The following is a 12,821-nucleotide window of genomic DNA, read 5'->3' as shown; positions in this document are numbered from 1 at the left end:
CTAGCCATACTGTATACCTGAGCGGCTTGTATAAATAGGCATGTGAATTCTTTGTTCTCTGGCACAGCTTTGGTGAGAAGAGCAATAATCCAGGCACGTGGTTAAACAAATATTTATTACAATGACAAGACACAAACTACACTACACAAAACAAAACATACAATACACAAGTTACTCTATGTACAGTATTTACAAACAAGGCATTTCAGAGGCCTAACATTCTGGTCATCCAGAAAACCCCAGACTGCTATTAAGCATTAAACTCATAATGCCTTCAGAGGCAACATAAGAGATGAGCTGCCTTCTAACTAAATACAATGCAACCTGCAGTTACATCTCTCTCTCTCTGGGAGCCTATATCCCTATCCATAAAAATGCACCCTAAGCAGGAAAGATGTTTCTAACTGAGTTATCTTTTACTAATCCACAACTTATCTAGGTACAGTATACCAAGGTCAACTTTACACTTCTTTCTGCTCAAGGGACCCCCAGACCTCAGCAAACATCTTTTCTCCTTTGAAGTTAGAAGTGTTAACTGTTCCAAGTGTCACTAACTTTAATTTAAATCTAAGATACACTTCTCAAAAGTGTGTACATCTAAAGCTGTAACAGTCATAATGATGTTTTTGTCCTCTTTCATGTCTTTCAAGAGTTTGCATTGAAAGTTTTTCTGTTGCCTGAATCACTCCTAGAGGGTCTGTCGAAGATCAATGATGGAGATAATGCTTTCCATACTGTTTTTGTTTCTTGAAGAAAAAAAAAATAATGCTATAGTGACATAGGGTATGTAACATGGGGGAAAAACTCAAATGTAGTGGAAGATGTTTGTAACTGTTCCCTCATATACTGTATATCATGCTCTTCACAAGCAAAAAGCACAAAACACATTTGCACATTTTGTATTTTTTATTTCCAAATATCTTTGTGTCAATTCATAGTAAATACAGAATGCAGCGTTGTCACAGTGTAAATTCATACATACAGTAATTCTTTTCCCAGCTGGTGAACAATAAAGCTTAATCCCATTTCTCTGCGAGGTGACACACACTGGCTTCCCCTATCTTGGCCTGTTATACCTCTGGGTTTTATCAGCATGAGTCCACATCAGCAACTATAAACCAGGAACTGTGAAGCCAGCAGGCTTGCTGCTCATAAGGTCACACTAATGCAACAACTCCCTTTCAATTGTTCGGAGTTGCCTCTTTGTGGTTGTTAATTGAACTGCAAAGTATGAACAAATCCTGGATTTAAAAAACCCTCCAAGCCATTTGTAGATGAAGCTCTAATCTTTCTAATCCTATAATTGTTTTTTTTCAGGTAAACACTAGGAACACCACGTAACTGCAGCATAGAGCAAGCCAGAGCCTGAGTTTAATTAAATGAGCTGCAGGGGAACAAGCAGAGATCAATTCAACGCTGTAAAGTAAAATAAAGAGTAACTCACATTTGTGTGAGGACACCTGAGGGAGATTCCACATCGAGATTTACTCCTTCCTCTTCCTTTCTAGTATGGGAATAATCGCTGCTCATTTGTTTTGCTCAAAGGCGGCTTGCTTGGAATGCATTGGAATTCTATTTTTCCCAGCAATCCAACAACAAAAGGCTCTATGTTTTCCTGCACATTAAGTGACAATCCGCTTGAACACAACACATCTAAATCTGTCATGACTCAGCAAATCATGTGGGATCCCCTTAAAAAGAGAGTTTCAATGCAAAGGGAATTGGGTGAAGGCAGTGTAAAAATCTTACAAATTTTACTGATTCACTTGGCACCTTGGATGAACACAAGCACTCAGAAATCATTTATTGTGGTCCCAGCTTGGGGCCAGCAGGGAACTAAATGTAAAGCTTTTGTTTGCAAACTATCCAAAGTAAATGTGGCACAAATATGGAAGTCCTTTTCCTTCCATTATTTCAATTCAGTTTTTTCTTTCAATCTATCCTTAGGTAGTTCCCGCAGTTAAGAATTCACCTGCTGCAAAAAGCCATACTGAAACAACAGCAAATAACATACAGTGGGTTGTCTACCTGCTTGGTTCACTCTAACGTTGCACTGTGTGTGATCTGCCAGAGTACTAGCATCTCCCTTTCCAACTATGGGCAGTTAGCTGGGCATACAGTAAGTGCTTTTAGAAACGTATCCTGCTGGCAAGCAGGAACAAATAACAGTCAGGTAGGACATGCAAAGTAATACATTCAACAAGATCTTTTGAGTGTCAGCTCAGAAGGTTACAACAATGCCTTAATAGTTGCTTTCCAGGATGGTTATGGTGACATTTTAGTCATTTTCCTTGGCACTGTAATGTTTTGTCACCTATTCCTCACAAACACCTTATTCAAGAACATATTGTGTGCAGTACATAGGAACAAACATCACCTGTTTCTTGAGTGCAGAATGTCCCAGCATACATTTTTTTTGCCTTGCCTGCTTCTTTCCATAAACATGGAGATTCCTGACAAGATGCGAATTAAGTTGCTGTTTAACATGCAGGTACAGAGCAGAGGGACACTAAAATCCCTCTAGAGCATACAAGTAAAGGGTTGAAAATACAATTAAACAAATACACCTGCCTTCCATCCACACTTCAGGCAATTATAAGGACAGGTCATTCTCTCAATGAATCTTGAACCACACACACAACCCACATTGCTGTACTGTACCTACTGTACTCTCCTCATTGACAAATTAATACTTTCTTTTATTTCTAATGCAAGACCTGTTGGAAGCTATACTTGGTCATGTTTTTATTGACTAAACCTTTTAGTATCTTCATGTTTCTGCTGTTTCGGAGTCTTCAATGCAAGAGGCATCATTTAATTTAAGTCAACAACATGCAGTTTATTTTTTGCATTGGCAGAAAACAAAACTACTCTGATCAAGTTAAAATTTTACTTTTCGGGGTGCTGTTGCCTCTCATCTCTTGGGATCCTGGGATTGATTCCATAGTAGGGTGTCTTATATATGGAGTTTGTATCCTCTGGATGCTCCAGTTTTTTGCCACATTCCAATGAGAGGCCGGTGAGGTTAATTGGTGTCTCTAAATTGTCCCAACATATTTGTGTATGTGTGTGCATGTGCAGAATATACAGAATCCAGAATATAGTCCTGCCTTGCTTGAAAAACCTCTGGGGTGTCAGTAGTAAAAAGCTTTTTCATAAAGGATAGAGGGTTAATTTTATTTTTCAAAAAGGATTAATTGGCAAAAAGTATAGAGAGTATTGTTAATTCTTCAAAAATTACTGTGTGATTTGGCTGTTCTATTTTAATGTGTGAGTACACCATAGAGTACGTTTGATAGTCAACAACAGACTGGAAAAGATAAATTATGTAGCAGAATACTGTAAAACACTTTTATGTACAAAACATGTGACTTCTTAACAATGCTTTTAACAAGATTTTTTTTTTCCTGAGGGGCAGTGATCACATTTAAATCTTCAATAGCAACCTTATGCTTAAGAGGGCAGTATGATAACTAGGGCCCTAAATGGACATCATGATTGACATTGATATTGTTGCTCTGTATAATGTACTGTATATGAATGTTCCAGTTAAACCAGCTGTGTAAGTAAGCACCTGTATGAGTATTTATCTTAACCTGGATCTACAGCATCCCAAACAGAATAAGCCTTTTAACTCTCACTTATCTAGCATAACGCTAGATACCAGAACAAGTATCATTCAATCCAATCTGAGGCCTTGATGGTCTTTCTAATTAATCCTGACACCTCAGCTTAATTTCCTCTTCTCTGCATACCTTCTCTTCAGGATCCCCGAGCTACAGTCCTGTCTTAGCAAACTGACTTGACACTTCCCTGACTTAATCTAGGATGAATCTGATGTCCTTAAAAATTACTGGACAGATTCATGATCTCAGAAGCATGAACTTCATTGACTCTACAGGGACTGCAAGGGTCTGTATTTTTATATATACAAAAAAGAAGAAAAGAGCCAGCTTTAGCAAAATATTCATATCCTTAGTTAGGGAATATGTTTGTTGATCATGTGCTTTTTAGGGTAAATGGCAGAAGGTGTTTACTATAATGCAAGCAAAAGGCTGTCACACTTTCCTTTTCATCTTTTGATGTACTGTACCATGTGAACTATTTTACTAGGGTCACAAATTAAATTGTCCACTGGGCTATAGTTCAGTTTTGTTGACAGTTAATTTCTTTAAAGTTATTTGGAGAAAGCCAGGTCAAAAACATCTCCTAATTTGAAATAAAGGAATATTTTAGAAATTAGGTTTATTTGTATATAATTAAAGGGGAAAGTACTGCTTGTGTTTTTACAGTGTTACTTACAGAATATGAAGCTGTCCATCTTTTCTTGGCTTTTAATCAGAGCTGTGCAGGCCATGGGCAATTTAAATTGGGTCAGGATAACATACTGTATACGGTGTGAGTTCCTGTGAAGACGTCTACTTTATTTGCCATTGGACACTGCAAACAACAAAATTCTGGTGTCACACACTAAATCTTCCACAGTACTTCCTCTTTCCAGATAAAATGCACCACAGTAAACATTTCCCCAACAACCTGCCTACTTTTGCCTTTTTTTCCAATCACATCATTACAGTACAGAAAAGTACAGTGATTATTCTCAGGAACCTCATAAACTGTTTCAAAGGTGTGTTTTCTTTCACTGACTTGTCTATTCCTTACATCATGGTTGATACAGTTTAATTATGCACTTACAATGTGGAACTATTCGCACTACAGGCAGAACTTTTAGGGGAAGAGTATTTGTGTCATACAATCTCTCAATTTGTACCACATTCCTCAAACTGTGTAAGTCTGGCCACCTTATTATGCTGTCCCAGTCTTTGGCCAGAACTCCAAGACCTCTTTCTAATTTTCCACAGATGTCCCCAAGTACAAAAATATATCCACCTATCAAGCTCAATAGGTGACATAGAATGTGGTTACTTTCAAGATAAAATGGCCTGTTTCGTTCTTCTATGGATGCACTCACTCTTCTTAAGGGAGCATGTGTCTGAAAATACACAATGGAGGTAGGTATTTTAGCACTTGGTTTTTACAACTCAAATTTGAATAATTCTAGTTGTGACTGTGCTTGACAAACTATTGTTATTATTATTTATTTTGGTCTCTTGCATTTCACCAGGATGGCTTGCCGTGTACCATACAACAAATATTAAATAACAGTATATCATACACATACAGGTAAATGTAAAAATAAAGTAAAATCATTAATGCAGTCACGCAACTGCATTTTATTAGTCATTCATTCTTCTTCTCTTCATTGTCTGCAAACTATAAGGAGGAGAATGACTGAACAGCTTTACTGAGATAAACAATACAACTGATGCACAGTTTAAAGGCTTCTTGTGGAAGGACAGACCACACAAGGTTTGAGGAATAGGACTGCAAGTGCAAAGTTCTCTACCAGCAGTGCCGCCATACTGTATTGTAGTCTGATCCTGTCAGATCTCAGAATCTCAGTAATGCTGGGCCTGGTCCATACTGGGATGAGAAACCTTATAGGAAATTAATGTTGCTGCTGTTAGGTGTGTTGCTGCATCAGTAGCTGGAGCTCATTCCTTTGCACTGAATTTCAAGCCAATGTCCAAGGAAGGGGACAGGGGACACTATGCTGTCCTTCAGATGAGAGGTTCAGACTTCTTGATCATTAAATATCCTGCAGCATTGTTTGTAAGAGGGGTGTTAACCCTGGTGTCCTGAATAAAATCCACTTATACAGTTTATACAGCCTTGCTTTCCTGTTTTCATTCTTCTCTTCTTGATCTACTGTGTAGGGGGTATGCTGGTGTATAACAGCTGCCAAATGTCATCAGTAGTGGTGGATGAAGTGGGTTTCTTCCTACAGTATATGTAAAATGCTTTGAGATATTCCATACATACATCCATTTTCTAACCATTTTATCCAATACAGGGTCATGGTTGAGCTGGAGCCTATCCCAACAAGCAACAGGCACAAAACAGGATATACTGTACCCTGGACAGGATGCCAGTCCCACAGGTCAGACACAGACACAGACACACTCATAGTAGGGCCAATGTTCCTAGAAGCCAATTAACACTACGTCTTTGAATTCTAGGAGGAAACTAGAGTGCCTGGAGACGAAAGAGACAGTATCACGAAGGAAATTATTATTAACTAGTCCCACGTATACCATCAGAATGGAAGTAAAAAAGAAAACAGGAATAGGAATCTTAACTTTAACAGACTGAGCATAGAGATCTCAGAAGAATCTAGTTTTGTAGAGTTCAAAATTGTGGCTACACAAATGTCAGTCCTGGGCATTTTTTAATTTTGCAAATCAGCAGGATCAATGGTACCTGTCACGAATCTCCCTCATGCAGGCAAGCGCTCCCGCATTCCCACGAGCTCTCCCCGTACCAAACGTGCATGCGTCAATCAGTCCTCTACTTAAAACCTCATCAGTCCCCCAGTCAGTGCTCACGATTGAGATTCTCTCCCTGAGCTTACCTTCTATCTACGCTTTCGCCTTACTACTGAGTCTCCCCTGGACCTCGACCCTGCTTTTTTCAACTACCTCTTTGCCACTCGATTTTGTACCTTCGCCTCTAGAACGCTCTCTTGGATCCTGACCCCTGCCTGTCTCTTCGATTATGCCTCCGCCTTCCGAATCCACTCCGACGCCTCTTCTACGCCTTCCCGGACTCCGACCCCAGCCTGTTTCCTAGATTACAACTTCGCCTACCGATTCTGCGCCTAAGTCTCTACTACGCCTACCCGGACTCAGACCTGTTTACTCTGACTACGCCTATGTCTAGCACCAACCCTACCTAGGGCACCGCATTGGATCCCTATCCTCCGCAGTCAGCCCCTGCGTGACAGAATCGTGAGCCAAAGTATGGATCCCGTGGGTTTAATCCCATGGCGCTGCTCTCCCAGCACTCTCAGGCTCTTGACCAGCTCAATGCCAGCATTCAACACCTCGCTAACCTGGTCTCCAGCTCCCCTCCTCAGTCTCTCGTTTCCCACCCACCCGTAAATCCCACTCTGCCACCAGTTTCTCTTGCCTCCTCTTCTCCCCTGCCTCCTCCCACACCGGACCGATTTGATGGCACCCCGAGTATGTGTCAGGCTTACCTGGCTCAATGCTGGATGGCTTTCAGCCTTCGTCTGGATTGTTTTCCCACCGACCACGAACGTATAGCATTTATGGTCGCGTATCTCTCTGGCCGGGCGATGGAGTGGGCAGCAGGTCTCCTTGCCAGGAATGCCCCCGAGACCTCGGACGTAGCACAGTTCCAGGCTGCGCTGACGTCCACCTTCGGACAGGTGCAGTCTTCCTACTCTGCTGTCTCCCCTCTGTCGGCTTTGTCGCAGGGTACCCGCCCCCTCCGGGAATATGTGATGGACTTTCGGGTCCTGGCCGCTCAGCTCGCTTGGAATCAAGAAGCCCTCATTCATCAGTTCCGTGCTGACCTTTCAAATTAAGGAACTTAAGGATTGTCTAGCCCAATTCCCTTACCATACGCCAACCCTGGAGAGTTTTGTTCTCTTGGCCACCGAGATCGATGACCGTCTACAACAACGAAGGACTGAACGTCTCATGCTCCATTCGGCTGCTAGCCGCAACGCTCCCGCTTCCACTCCCACGCCGTCTTTGTCTACTCTTACTCCTGAGGAATGCAACCATAGGCCGTTAGAGGGGCGCTGCCTCTATTGTGTTGCTTTTGACCACCTCCGAGTCTCCTGTCTGGTGCGACCCCTTCGTTCCGTCCGTCAGCCTCCAAAGGTCAGTATCCTCTCCCTCAACCCTTCTGCCTCTGGACTCTCCCTCCCTGCCGCACTCTCCTGGGGTGACTCTCACAAATCCCTGTTTGCCTTCGTTGATTCAGGTGCAGCGGGAAACTTCTCAGATTCCGGACACGCTGCCTCATTGAAGATTCCATTACTGCCCGTCTCCCCACCCATCTGCATCCAGTCCATCGATGGCTCCCCCCTCTCTCCTGGATTGGTTGAGTGGCAGACCATTCCCCTCTCCCTGCGTATTGGTGCCACCCGCCTGGAACATACTCGGCTTCTCCTCCTCCGTTCTCCTTCTCTCCCACTTATCCTCGGCTTCCCTTGGCTACAGTTACACAATCCCCGTATTTCCTGGTCCAGCAAGGAACACTGCCTGGAGTGATCACTGCCTGACCCACTGCTGTCAGTTCCCCACGAAACCTCATGTTCTTCAGATCTCTCACGTCACCTCACCACTTATACCCCCCGAGTATGCCGATCTTCACATTGCAGTTAGCAAACGAAGAGCTCTTTCGCTTCCTCCTCATTGCCCTTACGATTGCGCTATTGATCTTGTCCCTGGAGCCTTACCACCTAGAGGGCGTGTTTACCCCCTCTCCATGAAGGAAACCAAGGCACTGGATACCTACATTCAGGACGCCCTGCAGTCTGGTTTCATCCGCCCGTCCTCATCTCCTTATCTCACCTTATCTCACCTCATCTCACTTTATTAAGAACAGCCTCTATGCCAAACTGGAAAAGTGTTACTTTCATGTTTCCACTGTCCAATTTCTAGGTTATTTCATCTCTTCCCTGGGCATCGAGATGGACCCCTCCAAGACGGCGGCCATTAGGGACTGGCCAACCCCCCAGAATTTGAAGCAGGTTCAACGCTTTCTTGGATTCTTTAACTTCTATCATCGTTTCATTCGTGATTTCAGCTCCGTTGCCGCTCACATCTCTGTCCTCACTTGTAAGGGTCCGACTCTGGGCAAGTGGACCGATGAGGATGATCGAGCCTTTTTACGCCTGAAACACCTCTTCATTTCAGCTCCCCTCCTTCTTCACCCTGATCCCTCGCTGTCCTTCGTTTTAGAGGTCGACGCATCGGCGCACCGCGTTGGAGCATTCCTGTCGCAGCAATCTGGGGACAACTCATCTCTCCATCCCTGTGCTTTCTTCTGCAGGTGTCTCTCCCCTGCTGAGGTTAACTACACTGTAGGAGACAGAGAGCTCTTGGCCATCATGCTCGCCCTGGAAGAATGGAGGCACTGGCTGGAGGAAGCTCAACATCCATTCACCATTTTCACAGACCATAAGAACCTCTCCTATCTCCAGTCTGCTTGGCGCCTCAATTCTTGCCAGGCCAGATAGTACCTATTTTTTGCCCGTTTTGCCTTTTTCATCACATACACCCCCGGGTCTAAGAATATCAAGGCGGATGCCCTCTCCCATCTGTTTGATCCACCAGAGCTCGAACTCCCCCCCCGAACCCATCATACCCCCTCATCAGATAATTGCGGCGATCCGTCCCAACATTGAGCACATCGTCTAAAATGCCCTCAAGGGCCAGCCTGTACCTCCCTCATGCTCTTCGGATAAGCTGTTTCTGACTGATCGGGTCCGTTCCGAGGTTCTCCAGTGGGCTTATGACTCTCGTTTTGCGGGTCATCCTGGCGCCCACCGGACATTGGAACTTGTCTCTGAGGACTTCTGGTGGCCCTCCTTACGGGCTGATGTTTCGGATTACGTGAGAGCCTGTCCCACCTGCGCTCGGATTAAGACGCCCCGTCACCGGAAGGCTGGTTTACTCCAACCTCTCCCAGTACCCACACAGCCTTGGTCCCATATTGCTGTGGATTTCCTCACGGACCTTCCCAGGAGTCTAGGCAACACGGTGATTATGGTCGTCGTTGACAGGTTCTCCAAGGCAGCTCATTTCATTCCCTGCTCCTCCCTGCCTTCTGCTCAACAAATGGCCATTCTCTTTGTACGGCACGTTTTTCGTCTCTACGGGATCCGGTAGGACATCGTCTCTGATCGGGGTCCACAGTTTATCTCGCGCTTCTGGAAGGCCTTCTGTTCTGCTCTGGGCTCCAACGTTTCTCTTACTTCTGGCTATCATCCAGAATCCAACGGCCACACCAAAAGGCATAACCAGGACCTTATTTACCTGCGGGCTTACATCTCAGCCACTCAGGATGACTTGACCTCTTTACTCCCATGGGCTGAGTATGCTCACAACGCTCTATACTCTTCGGCTACTGGCATGTCTCCCTTTCTATGCTCCCTGGGTTATCAACCTTCGCTCCTCCGGAAAACGCCTTCGGACTCGGACCTCCCTTCTGTTCACATATATATCTCTGCCTTAAGGAAACTCTGGAAGACGGCCCGGCGCGCCCTCCTAAAGGCCTCACACCGTTTCCTAGGCAATTTGTCTGCCACTCCACCCACAACATCTCTCTCCATCAACCCTCCCACAAGTTGGGCCCTCGATTTATTGGTCCCTTCCGGGTCATTTCCCAGATCACTTCTGTCACTTACCGCTTGGCTCTCCCCCCAACTCTTCGCATTCACCCCACCTTTCATGTCTCCCTTCTCAAACCTTACCACAGGTCACCCCTCTCCAGACCACAACCTCTTCCGCCTCGACCTCGTTCCATCGCCGGATCCACCACATATACAGTCAATAAGGTCCTCAAATGCCGTTGGCATAGGGGTTCGAGACAGTTTTTGGTCTACTGGATCGGCTATGGTCCTGAGGAAAGAACCTGGGGCTCTGCACGGGACATCCTCGATAAGACCCTTATCCCGGACTTTCTTCCCTCCCGTGCTCCTCCTCTATCTACGGCGTCCGGAGCTGCCCCTGAAGGGGGGGTTCTGTCATGAATCTCTCTCGCGCAGGCAAGCGCTCCTGCATTCCCACGAGCTCTCCCCGTACCAAACATGCATGCGTCAATCAGTCCTCTACTTAAACCCACATCAGTCCCCCAGTCAGTGTTCACGATTGAGATTCTCTCCCTGAGCTTACCTTCTATCTACACCTTCGCCTTACTACTGATTCTCCCCTGGACCTCGACCCTGCTTTTTTCAACTACCTCTTTGCCACTCGATTTTGTACCTTCGCCTCTAGAACGCTCTCTTGGATCCTGACCCCTGCCTGTCTCTTCGATTATGCCTCCGCCTTCCGAATCCACTCCGATGCCTCTTCTACGCCTTCCTGGGCTCCGACCCCAGCCTGTTTCCTCGATTACGCCTTTGCCTACCGATTCTGTGCCTACGTCTCTACTACGCCTACCCGGACTCAGACCTCTGCCTGTTTACTCAGACTACGCCTATGTCTAGCACCAACCCTACCTAGGGTGCCGCATTGGATCCCTATCCTCCGCAGTCAGCCCCTGCGTGACAGTACCAAAGTGCATGACTCACTTGTTCATGTTGATAAGGAAGTGCTTTTAAATCTGATGACAAAATAAATGTTTTTTTTCTAATAAATGTAACAGTAAGTACTGCAGATGTTTATTTTACATACCAGCAGAGTACACAGGACAAAATTCTGGAGTGGGATAGTAGTGTTTGCCTTTTAATATTAACTCTGCTTGTGGCTAACGAAACATTTCACCATCTGGTCATGTTGACAATTAGTCTGTGTCAAGACTAATTTCATATTTAACTCTTCTGAACCAGTGACAACCCCTATTAGTCCATCCTGGATAGCCAAAGAGTCTTCAGAGTCTCACTTTTCCCTCTTAACCACTTCAAGTCAGTTAGTGACTTGAGTGGTCTAAACCACCACTGTCTCTCACTGTTTTACTTTTAAGGAGCTCACTCTTTAATATAAGGTCAGCATGGCTGCCAGGTGAAATTACAGCTGCTTTAATCTGATAAACTGGGGTAAGTCTTGAGTGTTCATTAAAGGAACTGTTTGCTTTCTTTTCATGAATTTCATTTTTGAAATTGGACTGCCATATATCATCACAGACAATCCTGCCAGGCCCCGATCTCAGACAGGACAGAGTGAGAAATGCTTCCTGTTTCAGTGAGTCCAACACAGCCTCCAATGATGAAGTCAAGTTACAAGAGGACTTTTAGCTGCTGTTGATTAAATTTCCATCCAAAGCATCGAAATTTAGTCTGTGATGGCAAGGTTTGCCATCTCTTGTTCCACATTTTGCACACAGGCACACACTCCGACATAGTTTGGCAACATTTTTAATTTGGCAGTCTTGGAATAAAGTCCTGATATAAGTGATTTTTTAATCCCTCTCCTGGGATTTCAAAACCGATTGCAGGCCAGCACAAAGGGGTAAGCTCTCTAGGCAGTCTCCCTCTAATTGTCTCCTGCAAGAATAGCTTCTGAAAAATATATTTTTACATTCAAAGTAAAGAAATAAATATTCTGAAAATAAATACATGGTAGAAACTTCAGAGCCCCTTTCTTTAAAAAAAAAATAAAAATTGCCTCAGGGTAGTCTATATTCTTACCGAAATGTCCACAACTCTTATCCCTGTATACTCTTTCCTATTTATGCACCTCACTGAACAGTTTAGTCTTTGTTTCTCCAGCATTTCTTTCATCTCCATCCCAGGTGTCCTACCCCAACCCTCAGTCTGTGTCTCTCTCCAGTATTTTCTTCATTCCCTATTCCAGACATCCTACCCCATCCCTCAGTCTGTCATCCACTTGTTTCTCCATTGGTTGGCGGTGGTGTGTTTTTTTTCCCTAGGACTCTCTTCTTACAAGTGGGTACTGTCCCGCGTGTCGAACTTGTGCCCATCGCAGTGTCCCACGCTACCTTTCCGGCTACCTGCCCTGCTGGACACCAGAGACAGGGGGTCAGGCCGGATCAGATACCTGACAGAAAAAAAAGATGTCCACCAAGAATTAAAACCATTTAAATAATTAAAACCATCCAACATCAGATAGCCCAAAACACAGGGTCTGAAATATACAACATCCCACCCACTTGTTTTAAACCTAAGAGTTACTACGCATTCGATTTCAAGGTGGCAGTTCTACCTCTTAAAATAATCAAGCTGATGACGGTAAATTTAAAAAAATCCCAAACCCAGAGGACAA

General features: G+C 44.5%; 1 protein-coding gene across 3 annotated transcripts in view; it reads right to left on the bottom strand.

Moving 5' to 3' along the window:
- Positions 1-887: 887 nt before the first annotated feature.
- The window catches only part of kcnt2b (potassium sodium-activated channel subfamily T member 2b), a 186,043-nt gene continuing 174,109 nt past the window's right edge, over positions 888-12,821 (bottom strand). For all 3 annotated transcript variants that reach the window (XM_015349287.2, XM_015349288.2, XM_015349289.2), the window contains one exon: positions 888-12,596. In XM_015349287.2, coding sequence (XP_015204773.2) covers positions 12,479-12,596 — 118 coding nt within the window. In that variant the 3' untranslated portion in view covers positions 888-12,478. The remainder of the gene's footprint in view (positions 12,597-12,821) is intronic.

This window comes from Lepisosteus oculatus, chromosome 11 (assembly GCF_040954835.1).
Source record: "Lepisosteus oculatus isolate fLepOcu1 chromosome 11, fLepOcu1.hap2, whole genome shotgun sequence".
In the NCBI taxonomy this organism is placed as follows: domain Eukaryota; kingdom Metazoa; phylum Chordata; class Actinopteri; order Semionotiformes; family Lepisosteidae; genus Lepisosteus; species Lepisosteus oculatus.
The sequence above is the reverse complement of the archived record's forward strand: the minus strand, read 5'-3'. Positions and strand labels throughout refer to the sequence as shown.